General features: G+C 36.9%; 1 protein-coding gene across 2 annotated transcripts in view; it reads right to left on the bottom strand.

Moving 5' to 3' along the window:
• The window catches only part of TRAPPC8 (trafficking protein particle complex subunit 8), a 115,699-nt gene that overhangs the window by 66,164 nt on the left and 32,625 nt on the right, over positions 1 to 16,910 (bottom strand). Inside the window, exons 6-11 of one of the 2 annotated variants that reach the window (XM_015121781.3) lie at positions 15,225 to 15,318; positions 13,974 to 14,233; positions 13,528 to 13,643; positions 12,378 to 12,528; positions 5,602 to 5,702; positions 2,488 to 2,593 (exon numbers count right to left, since the gene is read on the bottom strand). In XM_015121781.3, coding sequence (XP_014977267.1) covers positions 2,488 to 2,593; positions 5,602 to 5,702; positions 12,378 to 12,528; positions 13,528 to 13,643; positions 13,974 to 14,233; positions 15,225 to 15,318 — 828 coding nt within the window. The remainder of the gene's footprint in view (positions 1 to 2,487; positions 2,594 to 5,601; positions 5,703 to 12,377; positions 12,529 to 13,527; positions 13,644 to 13,973; positions 14,234 to 15,224; positions 15,319 to 16,910) is intronic. The other variant, XM_015121782.3, reaches the window with a different exon arrangement.

Raw genomic sequence — 16,910 nt, 5'->3', positions numbered from 1 at the left:
AGTTAACAAAATACATACAATAAATGTAAATTGTTGGTAAAGATTTAACATAATTTATAAACATTATGCCCAACAATCATTAGTTTCAAGTTACCCCAAAGAAATTTATGACAGGTATTGCAGAAAAGGCCACTTAGAATCACAATTTCTGGGTACATGCACCACCACCTGCCCCCTCTCCCCACCATATGGCAGTAAATAACAATGATACATTTTCTAGACTTTCATGATAAAACAAATCATCCAGATTTGAGAAAGTGAAAACAAAGAGTTGGAAAGAAGAGAAAAATGACAAAAAATAACACTGTTATAATGCAGACAGGAGAATTTGCTCTGAAGAAATTTTATTCACATATGTGGATAGAATGGCAATTAAAAGCATTTAAGCAAGGAAGAAAAAAAGGAATTTTATTCAAGCTCCTGAACCATAAATTCTTTTTACATTCACTGATAATCCTTAGGTTGAAAAACACAGCAACACATTCAAATCCAAGTTAAGATTATTTATTATAATAGAGAACATCAGAATACTCAAAAGCCTATATTCAGCTCTACAAATAGTTTACCTGTTCATATTTATTAGTCAGTGGCCATGCAATAACAATTATTAAACATTTTAAATATCACTTCTTAACCTAACTAGTTAGATCTTACAGAAACTTTTGTAGAAGAATTAATGGTTCAGTTCCAACAAACACTTGTAGAGCATCTAATCCACGTGCCAAGGCCAGTGTTAGGCAACAGGAATAAAAACAGAAGGCAACACGGTTCCCTGACCTCAAGAAGCTAACAGCTTAAGAAGCTTAAACATAATTTCCAATATAATATAATATGGTAAGTCAGGTTTTACAGCATTATATGAGAGAGCAGAACAGAGACACTCAGGACAAACAGGTGTACTAAGCAAGACTATCTGAAGTACACAACTGATATCATGACTAGTAAACTAGACAAAGCAAGAGGGAAAAGGCCACAGTCCCAAATAAAAAATATTAAGAATGAGAACTAGTACAGTAGGAGAAGTTTTAAAAAAACCAACAAAAGAAAGAGATAAGTAAACTATATGGAGATACAAAAAGAAAAAATATTTTTAAAGATTAACATTATTTTAATTAAATAAATAATGTTTAAGAGCTTGAAAACAAAAATTACTCCCACCCCCACCTCCATTCTACATTGGATTACAGACAGGATAGGAGAATACAGGAATATCTCAAGCCATTTCTGCCTTGAGCAAATAAAGGGCTTGTTAGTGATAACATAACTGAAGATCATGATATATCAGGTAAAAAATTTTATGGGTTTATTATACGTTAATTTAAGATGCCTTCGAAACATGAAGTAGATAAATCTTTGTTGCTGCTCTCGCTCTGTCGCCCAGGCTGGAGTGCAGTGGCGCGATCTCAGCTCACTGCAACCCCCACCTTGTGTTCAAGCAATTCTCCTGCCTCAGCCTCCTGAGTAGCTGAGATTACAGGTGTGCACCACCACGCCCAGCTAATTTTTGTATTTTTAGTAGATAGGATTACATTATGTTGGCCAGGCTGGTCTCAAACTCCTGACCTCAGGTGATCCGCCCGCTTCAGCCTCCCAGAGTGCTAGGATTACAGGCGTGAGCCATCACGCCTGGCCGCAAGTAGATAAATCTTAAAGACAGTTGGCCATACAAATCTAAAGCTCAAAGAAAGCTCAGGGTTAAAGACAGATTTGAAAGTGGAAAGCATGGCTGTGGACAAGATCATCCCCAAAACGTAAAGAGTTAAAAAGTGCAGTGGTCCAAGGACTAAAATCCTAGGATATTTAACATTTAAGGAGCAAACAAAGGAGATGTTTGATTTCGTTCCTTCATTCTTCAGTAGTCATCTAAAAAACACGTTATTAACAATACTTATAAAGGAATTACTACCATTCTTTACAAGCCTGTAGTCAATGCAACTCAATAATGTTTGTTGTAAAATCTTCAACAACTATAAATGAATTACTTTCTTCTCTTTTAAAATATTCACAATATAGGTTTTTTAAATGTTTAAGATGATTTTCTTAAAAAGTTCATGCTAGTTGAAAGTAAAATTAAAAACTCCTTAGTGATTAGTCTTTTAAAATCAGCTTTATTTCCCTAGCAGACTCAGATAACAAAATATGAAAAATAAAAAATAAAATATCATTTTATATTAGGAACAACGCACATGCACATTGTTTTAAATATTCTTATTCAAAGGACAAAAACCTAATAAGTCACAGAGTATGTATGCTCAATACACGTCTGTAGTTAATAATGAAATGTAGCCTTAAAATATGTAAATTTAATTTATAAAAAATTACATTTAAAATTAACTCAACAAAAAACTAAAATAGCCATGTTGTAAATTCCCAAAGAGTGATTTCCCTGGCTAATTTTATGTTTTGTAAACCCTTTCAAGAAAGAAGATACGTCTTTTTAAAAAATGAACAATGCTAATTAAAGGAAATACTACACAGTTTCAGTACCTCACTGGTCAACCGTATTAGGAGAGCTGCAGCCTCTGAATATTTGCTTTGGCTTTTTAAAAGTTCAGCACTAAGCAACACACATCTTTCTGCCAACACCATATTCCTGTAGAAAAAAGGACAAGAAAATAAAATCAGCACAATAATACCTTAGCACATCAAAGTAAATGTGTTCAGCAAAAGATTCCAATTACAATTTTAGAGGACAGTTGCAGGGAATTGGTTCCAGGACCCTCCAGGATACTAAAATCCAAGGTTTATCCAGTTCCTTATATAAAATTGCATAGTATTTGCATATTAACCCATACACATCCTCTTGTGTAATTTAAATAATCTCTACATTACTTATAATACCTACTATAATGTAAATACTATGTAAATCATTGTCATACTTTATTTTTCATTTGTATTTTTAATTTTTATATTATTATTTATTGTTGGGTTTTCCCAAATATTTTTAATCTGTGGTTGGTCGAATCTGCAGACACACAGGGCTGACTATAAAAAGCAGAAAAGAAGTCTATGTCCTTGTTTGGCACCTACCAAAAAGGCTTTCTTAAAAAATCTTCAAAAACTTCTCATAACTCATCAAAACTTCTCATTATCATGTAATTTGGCAGTAAGAATATAATGCAAAGTCCCATCTCCTGTATGCAAAAAAGCTAGAACTGGTTCCATAACATATTTAACAAAGTCTGCTTTGAACAGAAAAATATAAACATGTCACACGTATTTCTTTCTCTTTCCTTATGCAAATTCTGATTGTGTTTCATTTTGCTGGCTACTTTGAGGAATACTTAGGTATTTTCCCCCTGGTAGTACCATTAAGATGTTTCTGCTAGAGATGGCATAGAGCCAGTGTTGTCTGATTGATTCCTGATCCAATTTTAGTTTTTTTTGTAAAAATACAATCAGTTGATTTTGTGTACTACTATATCAGTAATCTAGAATTAGATTATCCATTTTAGAAAAGAATAAAACCAAATGAAAACATTCTTACTATGAAATTACAAGATGGAATCCTATTGCTGGCAAACAGCAGCAAAAGTTTTTCTTTTTACTTTCTAATCCTTATAGAATCAAAATATCACTTGGCTTTAAAATTATTAATATAACCAAAGTTTGCTAACTTGAACTTACTTTGGAAGTCCATTCTAAACAATGAATAGTATTTATTTTAGAAACACAATTTACTCCTTTCAAAAATTCAAAAATTATTATACTGACTTGCCATAAACTTTCTACAATCATACCTTTCTTCCTTGGAGGTCAGGTATTTATGAATACCTAAGACTGTTTTGATGAACACAAAAGACTAACTCCTATATACTATCAACTACTTATTTAACAGGTTCAGTTCTTAAAGATTTTTCTTCAGTAAATTTTATAAATTCCCTTAAATCTTAACACTTATGTTTGATTCCTAAACGATTTATCCCATATAGTCAATTACTTCAGTTTCTTCATCTGTAAAATAAGGATAATAATAACATGCACGATTTCAGAGGTTTGTTGTTAAGACTAAATGTGCATATAAATTTCTTCGGCATGATGGCAAATGCTGAACACTCAAAAAATGTTTATTATTATCTTATTAATGATGCTGTTCTGTTCTAACCATGTTACCATTACGATGACTACTTTTACTTCAACATTATAGGGATCAAAACTGCCTCTATATCTGTCTTCCAATGCATCTATTCTGAAACAACAGAAAAGTCGGATTAATTTTTCCAAAAAGTAACTTCTATTATGTTAAGTCCCTACTCAAATATTTGGTAATTTTCCATTTACTACTACGTAAGTCTTCACTGCAGCTTAATAAAAATAATACATGAGTGTGGTGCGGTGGCTCATGCCTGTAATCCCAGCACTTTGGGAGGCCAAGGCGGGCAGATCATGAGGTCAGGAATTCGACGTCAGCCTGGCCGAAAAAATAGTGAAACACCGTCTCTACTAAAAATACAAAAAATTAGCTGGGCATGGTGGCAGATGCCTATAATTCCAGCTACTTGGGAGGCTGAGGCAGGAGAATCACTTGAACCCAGGAGGTGGTGGTAGCAATGAGCTGAGATCACACCATTGCACTCCAGCTGCGCGACAGTACGAGACTCCGTCTCAAAAAAATAAATAAGTAAATAAAAAAATAAAAAACATGGGCTAGGCATGGCGGCTCATGCCTGTAATCCCAGCACTTTGGGAGGCTGAGGTGGGTGGATCTCTTGAGGTCAAGCGTTCGAGACCAGCCTGGCAAACATGGTGAAACCCTGTCTCTACTGTAGCCAGGCATGGTGGCGCACTCCTGTAAACCCAGCTACTCCAAAGGCTGAGGCAGGAAAATCACTCAAACCCAGGAGGCAGAGGTTACAGTGAGCCAAGATCGCAGCCACTGCACTCCAGCCTGGGCGACAGAGCAAGACTCTTTTCTCAAAAAAAAATAAAAATAAAAAAATAAAAATAATACACGACAGTAAAGCTTCCTCACACAGATTTATCTCAAATCTCCTTTCCAAATTTATCATCCAGTACTTTCCCTATACAGAAACCTTCCAACCTAGCCAGGGCTTTCTTCTCTTTAGCCAATAATGCACATCTAAAACATTATGCCTGCCAATCACAATTCCTGATACATCTTCACAGTTATCAAGTCCTAACCACTTTTCTTTCAAGGTCTACCCATCAAATATCCCATGAAATCTCCCCTGACCACTGGGCACCAGTTCATAGTCTCCTTATAGGTGGTGAGTTCTCACTCTTACAGGGTTCAACAGAAAGCACTATGAATACAATATTGTTTAACTATTTTTTTTTTTGCCTATTTAACAAAGAAAATGCAAAATGACTAATTCCTAACTTGACAGCAGTTTAAAGTTAGAAATGTCCCCACAATACAAATTACCTTCAATGTAACATATAATCTCTACATAACACATTCCTACCTGCCAATCCAAACAAAATAGAAAAGAAAAAGGTATAATAAAACATTAATTTTTTAAAAATTACCTCAACTTGTCTCTATTAACTTGATTTGGGAGTTTAGGAATGGGGGAAAAAAAAAAAAAGAACAAACTGATCTCTAACTGGATACAATATAAATCTTATATAGTCACCTACTTGCAGATATCCCTGTATGTCTGAATTGCTGTATCCATGTAATGAGCAGGATATGGCCTAGGTGCTCCTGGTTGAAGAAAAGCGGACACTGCTGCCATTTCCTAAAATAAAAGATATAGTTTACATATTTCAAAAGAAACAGTCTTACAGTTTAGATAGGAAACTAAACGTTAGCATGAAATTTGCTTTTTTTTTTTTTTAACTGGATACACATGTATAAACTTTATAGCCTAACGCAGATTTGAAAAACACATTTACAGCCCAGTCACTCATTAGAGAAGATGGGTGATCTGACTCTGGAAAGACTGATGTCAGAGAGATCAAAAGAGTACCTAGAATTCAAATAAGTAATGAGTAAGAGTCCTATAGAAACCTCCACGTAGTAATGTCTTAGCTCTTGTGAGCAAGACTGCAGTACCTTCAGTTAAGGCCTCTAAAACATATCCTTAAAGACTACGGGCTCCTTAGCCACCTGCTCTCAGAGAAATCATGACAGTAACAGGCATTTCCTTATTGTATTTATATTACTCTCTTCCTACACTTTCCAACTCCTGAACACCCTCTAATGACCACTGTCTGGGGATGTGTTTTTCCTGAAAGAACATGAGGAATACAGAGACCAAAAGGGAGATGCTTCCATTACAGGCAAAGTTAGATTGGATAAGATTTAGCAGTTAAACTGCAGGAATATAAAGAATGAATTCTGGTGTTCAGACAATTACAAAAGGCTCAGGCAAATATAAGGGCACCACTGGCTACATGCGGAGCAAAGACTGCTTCCTAAGATTGCTTAGACCCCAGGGAGGTCTTTACTTTTGCCTAGACTCAGATTTGCCATGGAAATTCCAAAGAGAGCAGACATTTGGATTTGTCCTCCTTTGGGTGTCTACCTGAATGTTGTGTGTAGCAGTGTGAGTGATTGCATGTATACACAATGTGCTTATGAGTGAATGCTATGTCAGGCCTAGTGGTTAGGTGTGTTGTCTATCACTTTTCTTTATTTTGTCCAGATTTTTTAATCTTCTGTTTTCTAGAGCTACTTATGTTTCCCCTGTTTATCATTGTAGTATCTGACAGTTATCTCTTCCCATCAAAAATATGCTAAACTGGCCAGGTGCAGTGACGCACGCCTATGATCCCAGCACTTTGGGAGGCTGAGGCGGATGCATCACTTGACGTCAGGAGTTTGAGACCAGCCTGGCCAACATGGTGAAACACTGTCTCTAATAAAAATACAAAAATTCCTGAACACCCTCAACAGCCAGGAGTGGTGGCAGGCACCTGTAATCCCAGCTACTCAGGAGGCTGAGGCAGGAGAATCGCTTGAACCTGGGAAGCAGAGGTTGTACTGAGCCGAGATAGTGCCACTGCACACTGGCCTGGGTGACAGAGTAAGATTTGGTCTCAAAAAACAAACAACAACAACAAAAAATATGCTGACCCTACGCTGGTCAGAGCAAGAGGTTATTTCTGTTAAGCAGCATCTTACCCGCAGTGTTTTCCCAGATAGCTGCCTAACAGCTTTAAGTGGGAGGTTGAATAGTCAGTTTATCTAAATCATCTGTTTTTCCAAACTAGCTTGAAAGGTCTTTTCATTTATTTTTACTCCATGGGCCTCTGATATGCTGAGATATAACACAGTTATGGTTGTGGTATCATCTGTTATAGACACAAAAGGGAAAAAAGGTTGGCCAGGCCCAACATAACCAGCATGTTAGGTTGCCACTGGAGATGGGGGAGTCAGTCTCCACTTTGCAGTTGGGACTGTGCTCCTCTAACCTGTTTGCTGGGTTTTCTGTTTGAAAATAGCCCCTATTCCTCTCCAGTGTCCTGCTTTTTGATTGTGTGTGTGTGTGTGTGTGTTTTCCCTGTGACACTGGAAGTGGAAACAATTTTCCACCTAGAGAGAAGCTTTGAACCAAAATGCTCCAAGAATGAATTTCCAAATATTTGCTAGTGGAAAAGGAGCAGAGACTATGACAAGAGTGATTTAGTGTTGTACTTTCTTTTTTTTTTTTTTTTTTTTTGAGACAGAGTCTCGCTCTGCCGCCCAGGCTGGAGTGCAGTGGCCGGATCTCAGCTCACTGCAAGCTCCTCCTCTCGGGTTCACACCATTCTCCTGCCTCAGCCTCCCGAGTAGCTGGGACTACAGGCGCCCGCCACCTCACCCGGCTAGTTTTTTGTATTTTTTAGTGGAGACGGGGTTTCACCGTGTTAGCCAGGATGGTCTCGATCTCCTGACCTCGTAATCCGCCCGTCTCGGCCTCCCAAAGTGCTGGGATTACAGGCTTGAGCCACTGCGCCCGGCCTAGTGTTGTACTTTCAAAAGAATTATCTACTATGGTAATATAAGTAATACATTTATATAAGCTTTCAATCTTAAAATTCTCTAGTCAATATCCGAAGTCTTCCATTCAATATTTAAATGAGATTTTCAAAAAAAACTATGGTGTATATATACTATCAAATTAGCCTAGTTTAAGATTTCTACTAACACCCTCCTCCCTGTTCTTCACTAACCTTCAATAAGTAGAGAACAGACCAATGATGGATCACAAAGAGAAAAAATAAAGTACATCTCTTTCCAATTTATTGGTAACAAAATAAAATCAGAGCTCACAACGGCTTGCCTTGTCAATATATTCTGCCAATTACAAACTCTAGTTTATATCCACTATCATATAGATGGTGCAAAGACCATTTTTCTTAAACCTATTATTACTGTCAATTTCCTAGGTCATATTTCATTTTAAAACTTCATTCTGGATGGGTTCAGTGGCTCACACATGTAATCCCAGCACTTTGGCAGGCTGAGGCAGGAGGATTGCTTCAGCCCAGGAATTCAAGACCAGCCTGGGCAACATACTGAGATCTAGATCAAAACAAAAAACAAAAAAAAAAAAACCTCATTCTATTGGCAATGCCTAGGACTTTAGTTAATAATTCAAATAATATACAATGGTGGTCAAAGGATTTAGAAATGAAGATTTAGCACGGTGCCACATGCTTGTAACCCCAGCACGCTGGAAGGCCAAGGCAGGGAGAATGCTTGAGCTCAGGAGTTCAAAACAATCCTGGGCAACATGGCAAAATGCCATCTCTACAAAAAATAGAAAAATTAGCCAGACGTGGTGGTGCACGCCTGTAGTCCCAGCTACTGTGAGGGGCTGAGGTGGGAGGATCAGTTGAGCCCAGGAGGTTGAGGCTACATAAGCTGTGATCACACCACTGTACTCCAGCCTGGGCAACAGAGCAAGACCTTGCCTCCAAAAAAAAAAAATCACCTAAGTTTTAATGAAAATGGCTCACGCCTGTAATCCCAACACTTTGAGAGAGACTGAGGCAGGCAGATCACCTGAAGTCTGGAGTTCGAGACCAGCCTGATCAACATGGTGAAACCCTGTCTCTACTAAAAATACAAAATTAGCCAGGTGTGGTGGTGCATGCCTGTAATGCCAGCTACTCGGGAGGCTGAGACAGGAGAATAGCAGGACGGGAAAGCCATAATTCACTTTTAAGACAAACAAATGTACTTCTCTGCCACATTTTTTAAAATAGAAGAAAAAACAAATAATGATTTGGGAACTGAAATATGATTAAAGCCTTTAACCTGATAGTTCCCTGAATGACAATATGAACCATATCTATTTCAGAATGCCTCTGCATCCTCAGCACTCAGCAGTATCTGCTCTAAAATTCATTGAAGGAGCTAAATAAAAATACATAATGTCCATGTGACAAAATATCGTACAGCTCTAAAACATGTTTTCTTGGCCGGGTCCAGTGGATCACGCCTGTAATCCTAGCACTTTGGGAGGCTGAGGCAGGCAGATCCCTTGAGGTCAGGAGTTCGAGATCAGTCTGGCGAACTTGGTGAAACCCCATCTCTACTACAAATACAAAAATTAGCTGGGTGTGGTGGCACATGCTTGTAATCCCAGCCACTTGGGAGGCTGAGGCAGGAGGCTGGCTTGAACACAGGAGGTGGAGGATGCAGAGAGCTGAGATCAGGCCACCGCACTCCAGACTGGGCAACAGAGTGAGACTCCGTCTCAAAAAAAAAAAAAGTCTTCAAGAATTCCTGGCCGGGCGCGGTGGCTCAAGCCTGTAATCCCAGCACTTTGGGAGGCCGAGACGGGCGGATCACAAGGTCAGGAGATCGAAACCATCCTCGCTAACACGGTGAAACCCCGTCTCTACTAAAAAATGCAAAAAAACTAGCCAGGCGGGTTGGCGGGCGCCTGTAGTCCCAGCTACTCGGGAGGCTGAGGTAGGAGAATGGCGTAAACCTGGGAGGCGGAGCTTGCAGTGAGCTGAGATCCGGCCACTGCACCCCAGCCTGGGCGACAGAGCAAGACTCCGTCTCAAAAAAAAAAAAAAAAAAAAGAATTCCTATTACTGGTTTTGCTGTGATATTTATTTTGCCTTTGTAGTTACAATGACTAAATATCTTCTACAATTTTCATCTAAAAAGGCATACGATCTAGTCTATTCTACTACAACACATTTTGATCTTATCAATTAGTTAACGTGAATGGCAAGGGAAGTGGTATCAGTTCAAATTAAATTTTTATTTATTCATACATAATTTTTCTTAGGCAAGGGAATCAAAAATAGCAGTATTATAAACTTATATCCTTCAGAACGAAAGGAAAAAGCCGTGAGCTCAGCTGCTGCACAGAAAGGCTCTCTTTCAAGCTGCTAAAAAACGAATGCCTACACTTTGGTGCGTATGGACTCTGTCTCCAGAGCAGCACACTACCAGCCTTTCACAGCTCTGGGCTCAGGGCAGGCTGTACTTTCTTCTATGATCGGCTTCATGGCAGCTCCCCTGGTTAGGAACTCTTCTTGCTCACCCCCATCCCTATAAAAAATTTATTTTTTATATTCCCTGAGGTATCCTCAGCCATGCTAAGCTGCCTATCTAGATTATTTAGGTAATCTTCCAAGGTACCGTTTAAAGTTTTTGTTTGTGCTCTGGTTACAAAGATGAATAGGTTTCAAGAAGAGTATCCCAACTTTTCTCAGAAGCCTATTATTTTTAGGGTAGCTTTTAAAGGCTACAATGATTTTCAGGTGCACAAATATGTAAGAGCAAATATGCCTTTATTTTCCAGTGCTATATTATTTTCTCTCAAACAGCTACTAATACTTCCAGTTGAATGGCTTAAATGTAGTTTTTATCAAACATTCTACTTGCAGATACATTAAATAAAATTTTGTCATTACAAATGCATACCTAGGTTATAAGGTATTAATAATAACATGAAGTATTTGTGATTTCCTATGATGACTATAATGAGCAATCAGAGAATATTTAGCCAAGGAAGATTCACTTGTGTTTTCAAACGCTTCTCATGAACATAGCATATTTTCCATTTCTATGAAAGGTTTTTAAAAACTGGGTTGGCCAGGCACGGTACATTGCCTGAGGTCAGGAATTCGAGACCAGCCTGGGCAACACAGCGAAACCTCGTCTATACTAAAAACACACACACACAAAAATAATTAGCCGGGCATGGTGGGGTGTGCCTATAATCCCAGCTCCTCAGGAGACTTAAGCACAAGAATCGCTTGAATCCTGGAGGTGGAGGTTGCAGTGAGCCAAAATTCTGTCTCCAGAAAAAAAAAAAAAAAAGTGGGCTGACTTTTTTCATTAAAAAAATTAGAGAACCAGAAAGCAACAGTAATATAATTTTGCTATTCTGGCTTCCATTTTTAAGTTACTAATTTTATATATGCACAGTATTAAAATAAATGCAAAACAAATGCCAGTTAATTAAATAAGTATCTGTCAACTTGTGAATATTTTCTAGTTAAAAAAAAGTATCTACACAATTACCAATGAATTATTCTTACACATTTTTTTCTTCACTTTTGTTTATAAGCTTACATGTTTTTTAAAAGATTAAATAGAAACTAACAGTGCTAATTTTACTCTTTTCTGAACACATAAAGCAGATAACACATATATTTGTGGTAACTTTTCAAAAACATTAAAAGGTTTAGGCAACAAGTATAGAAAATTCTTCTGAAATACCTGGCTTTGTAATCAATTACAAACCTAACACCACCAATACTTATTGACAGGTTATTACATATAAGGCATTATGCTAAGTGCATGCCTTATACCTTATCTGATCCTATGCCGTTAGGATTCACATATTTTACAGGTGAGAAAACTGTGGCTTAGAGATATTCAATAACTTGCCTAAGATGAGAGAGTGTCTCACACCTAAAGTACATGTTCTTGACTAATAATGAAGTCATACATCAAGCAACTTAAAAATGTCATGGTTTAAAAAAACTTCTTAAAAAATTTTTGTATTTTGAATATATTAGAAAATGAAATTCAATTCTGAAAGCTGATGAAAAAGTTAGAAAGTACTAATTAAGAAAGAAACCCTGATATATGACCATCTTTTAATTACCTAGTTTTTTGGGTTTTGTTTTTAAGAAGTAAGTTTTTTCCATTTATTTTTAAAGATGCAATCTTACTATGTTGCTCAGGCTGGTCTCAAACTCTTGGGCTCAAGCAATTCTACTGCCTCAGCCTCCCAAGTAGCTGGGACTACAGGATAGTGCCACCATACCCAGCTAATGAACTAGTCTGAGGGAAATCCATCAATTCAGCATTAAGGAATTCACAATCTATAAAGCACTATGTGTTCTTGGAGTACAACTTTATCCCTAAGGATTCTGTTTGCCACCAAGAGAAATTTCTAAAGCATTTATGGTAGCAGAATTAAGGAATTATAATATCACAGAATACCAACCAAGGCACCAGCTGCATAAAGCATTGCTTGATCATTAAGAAAATCTTTCTTTGCAGTATGATAGCAACTGTAAGCCAAATCATAATGCTGCACCAAAAAACATAAGTCAGCCATTTTCCTGATTTGAAGTTCTGGTGCTTCTGGGGGATACCTGTAAATACAAAAGAAAATAATGCATAATTTATTACCCCCTAAACCACTATAAAATATACTAACAAGCTGCCATGTTCTCCTAGAATATGAGGAAAACTAATGCTATTTTAAAGAAATTCTACCTCCAACAAAAGTGTCAGTTCTCAAAAATATCTGGAAACAGAAAGTTCCTTGTTTTATTATTTATAGCCCTGAGAATGTCTCAAAGGCAGGCAAACATTTTCTCCATGGTCGAATAATGAAGTAAATGGTTAATTCCAAGTAACTCACATTTATATACAACCAGGAGAAACATTAAAATCCAAAATGTATTAATTATATTTTTCCCTTAAAATGGTTTTTTGTGTAAAGCAAAATATTTTTTTTTTTGAGATGGAGTCTCGCTCTGTCGCCCAGGCTGGAGTGCAGTGGCCGGATCTCAGCTCACTGCAAGCTCCACCTCCCGGGTTCACGCCATTCTCCTGCCTCAGCCTCCCGAGTAGCTGGGACTACAGGCGCCCGCCACCGCGCCCGGCTAGTTTTTTGTACTTTTTTAGTAGAGACGGGGTTTCACCGTGTTAGCCAGGATGGTCTTGATCTCCTGACCTCGTGATCTGCCCATCTCGGCCTCCCAAAGTCCTGGGATTACAGGCGTGAGCCACCGTGCCCGGCCCGTAAAGCAAAATTTATTAAATGTGTCCCTTGTCTTAGAATCATCAAGTCATTACATTTTAGATATAGAACAGTTACTAATGATAGCTAGTCTAACTTCATTGTTTTACAAATAATGAAACAGACCAAAAGTAAAGTGACCTTCCCATTTGTTTTTAGATGTCCAAGTACTTAGTTTTTAAAAAATATGATTTACTTAAGAGTCTCTCTTCTTATCTACCTGAATTTTCACCAATAAGAAACTAAGAAATCAAAGAGATAGTTATCTTCTGCAGGATATCATACAATACAATCAAATACTAGTCAGAGGTAAACAGAGGAAAAACAAAAACAACACTTTACTCACAGCAAGCCAGATGTATTTTTCAGCTCATTAATGCTCTTTTCTGGAACTTTACTGCCACTAAACCATTTTTTAGTTGCAGAAAATAGAGATCGACTCAAACCTTTTCTTGATATTAGCTTTAAAAAAGAGATTAAATATGTTGACAAATATAATTTAGTATTTTTCTTTTACATAAAAAAAATTTTAACTAAAAAGCTTTAATAGCAAATGTTCATTTTAACAAAACTGATTTAAAGAAAACTGTCTAATATGCTGGCAAAATCCTAGTGAAAATGAATCAGCCTCTTCCACAGTTGAACAGAATTTCACCACAATGAAGTAATTTTGAGAAGTCTTAATATTGGCCTATCTTAAAATGAAAACAAAACTTCAAATACATTTATTAATTCTTAAATTTACTATTTACTTAAATTTTAAAAATACTAATCCAAAAAATGAAACCTTACCTGATCGTTTAATTGCCTAATTGTTTTCTCTATATGTGGCAAAAGGCCCCGAAATGTGAACTCTTGTATAAACTGTCGAATTCTATCATGATCAGTAAGTGTTAAACATGCACCATGAATTATTCCAATATTTCCTTTCTTTGTTTCATGTAACGATGAAGCAGATCTTACATGATCTGGGCCATCAATACTGTTAGAAGGGTCACTGGATTGGTCCAACTGAAGTGGGTGAGCTCTAAAGTTATTTGGTAAGCCATCTACTGAAAAAGAGATACATCTTTTACTCTCAGAATGCAACAGAAAATAGTGATAATACTATCATACTGCTAAAGAAGAAGAAAAAAAAAAAGCAGAATGTTAAAATCCTTTCTTTCTGTATACATAAATGTGTAAGATAAAACAGCAGTAACATCCTGCAGCCCCAAAATTAAAGAGCTTGAGTTAGGCCGGGCGCGGTGGCTCAAGCCTGTAATCCCAGCACTTTGGGAGGCCGAGACGGGCGGATCACGAGGTCAGGAGATCAAGACCATCCTGGCTAACACGGTGAAACCCCTTCTCTACTAAAAATACAAAAAATTAGCCGGGCGTGGTGGCGGGCGCCTGTAGTCCCAGCTACTCGGAGGCTGAGGCGGAAGAATGGCGTGAACCTGGGAGGCGGAGCTTGCAGTGAGCCCAGATCGCGCCACTGCACTCCAGCCTGGGAGACACAGCGAGACTCCGTCTCAAAAAAAAACAAAAAACAAACAAACAAACAAAAAAAGAGCTTGAGTTAATATTTGTTTTGGTACCTGTACTAGAAATTCGAAAATTCGTATACACCAGGAAATGAAGAAAAATACTTTATTTTAAATATTATAAAGAATGACTTTTAAATGGCACAATTAAGCCATAAGAAAAATATAACAAAAAAAAATTTTAGTTATCATTATGAAAACCATAATTTAAAATCAGAAATAAAGCTCTCAAAATCATGTAAATTTTTAAAAAATTAATGCTGTACGTCACATCTTCCCTTGCTTCAAAATGTTTTAAAAGAAATCTATACACTATTCATATAAAATAAATTTTTAAGTGTCAAAAACAATCAAAACTCAAGTGGCTCAGTAAAATCTTCAGAAGAAAAACTAACCTGCCCAATATCTTTCTGTATTATGAAAATCTCCCCCATCTTTTATCTATAAAGGTTAGCATGATCTGACAACAGTGCATATTTTCAATCAAAAGAGAAACTTAGAGAAAATATATTAAGACCTTTGACTTCGTTATCTAATCCATCCAATGAAAGCAAGTTATTATCAGAATTCTTATTTGAAGTCATAGTACAAGGGCCATCTTCATATGATTCCTATCAAAATAAAATTTAAAAAGCATTAGCAGTTATACTTAATCATATTTAATATACTATCAAATCCATCAACAACTATGGTTACTCTGCTGTTGGCCTCATTTATTTGCTACAGTGAGCACTTTCTCCAAATTTATAACTTCTTCCACAGATCTTATTCTATCACTCCAACTCACACCTAGTATATTCTTAAATCCCCTTGCACATTCAAGCTACTATCCTAATTCTTCTTAATTCAAATTATCTCTCAGGATATCTACTTATATATGATATGTATACACACGAGTGTCATACAAGCACATACATATGCTATGCATCTTAAGGAATAATGGCAAGAGAGATGGACTACTAGAGTCAGACAGGGAAAGAAGAGAGGCACAGGTATGAAATTTTTTGGGTCACAGTTTAAGCAGGTTGGAGTGAATTCTGAACATATTGAAGTGTTTTAGAAAAATATCTAATGCAATGTTTATTTGTGCAAAGAAACTGGTTTCTCAGTTAACAAAAAAAACACTTAAACTAAAAATACCCAGACAACTCTACAAGACCAGTAAATATGATATATTATTCTGAGTGTCACGCTTTGAGGGAATTTACATAAACTGGAACTTAAGAAGAAAGTGACCAGGACAAGAAAGTCTGAAGCCACTCCTTGAGAAAGAGTTGCAGAAACTAGGCATATTTAGACTGGAAAAATACAAAAGAAGACATGAGAATTATCCTTCTATATTTTGAAAGTTGTCTTAACAGAAAACTGACATAGTCACCCCCAAAGGATCAAGCATACAAGCAAAGGTCAAGAATTTATGGTTGATCCTCAAGCAAAATAAGAGAATTTTTGGGTGATCAGACATGCAATAGGTCACTTAATAAGAATACAGTGAGTACTGTCAACAGATGCAGTCATTCGCAAGTTTAAACAAAATTAAAGCATTAGATCAAGCATTGGATGTAAAACCTCCAAACTATTCTCCAACTTTGAGCCTGTAGGATTCTAAGGCATAGATTTCTGATATTTCTGCCTTCTGTGAAAAGTTCTCATACTGGACAATCTTCTTTATGTTCCCCTTCACAACCTTAGGTGAATGAACTCTAAAGTGAATTTTTTTCAGTACTGTTCTTATTCTTAGAATGGCCCTAAAAGACCATTTTTAAAAATAAAGTTCCTTCACATCCAACTGGTACTTCTTTGCTCAGAGACTTTTCCCCAGCATTATCTTAAAGAACGTCAGTAATCAATTCTAAAGTCAGTAAAATACCAGAATAGCACTGCATCTAGATTTAAAGATTCCATTTATGAGACAGAAAAATAAGGCAAATAGACAGATTAAACAATACTTATCTTAGAAGACTGAAAATTACATAAGCTTTATAATTGATTTTTAAATGTCACACACAGAGTGCATAATACAGTTTAATTGAACAATATAAATATATTTTCCATTTACTTAAGAATTTCTGGGCCAGGCGCTGTGGCTCACGCCTGTAATAACAACACTTTGGGAGGCTGAGGCATGCAGATCACTTGAGGTCAGGAGTTCAAGACCAGCCTAGTCAACAGGGTGAAACCCCGTCCCCACTAAAAATGAATC

This window comes from Macaca mulatta, chromosome 18 (genome assembly GCF_049350105.2).
Source record: "Macaca mulatta isolate MMU2019108-1 chromosome 18, T2T-MMU8v2.0, whole genome shotgun sequence".
Classification (NCBI taxonomy): Eukaryota; Metazoa; Chordata; class Mammalia; order Primates; family Cercopithecidae; genus Macaca; species Macaca mulatta.
Note: the sequence above shows the minus strand (reverse complement) of the source record. Positions and strands in the feature narration are given on the sequence as shown.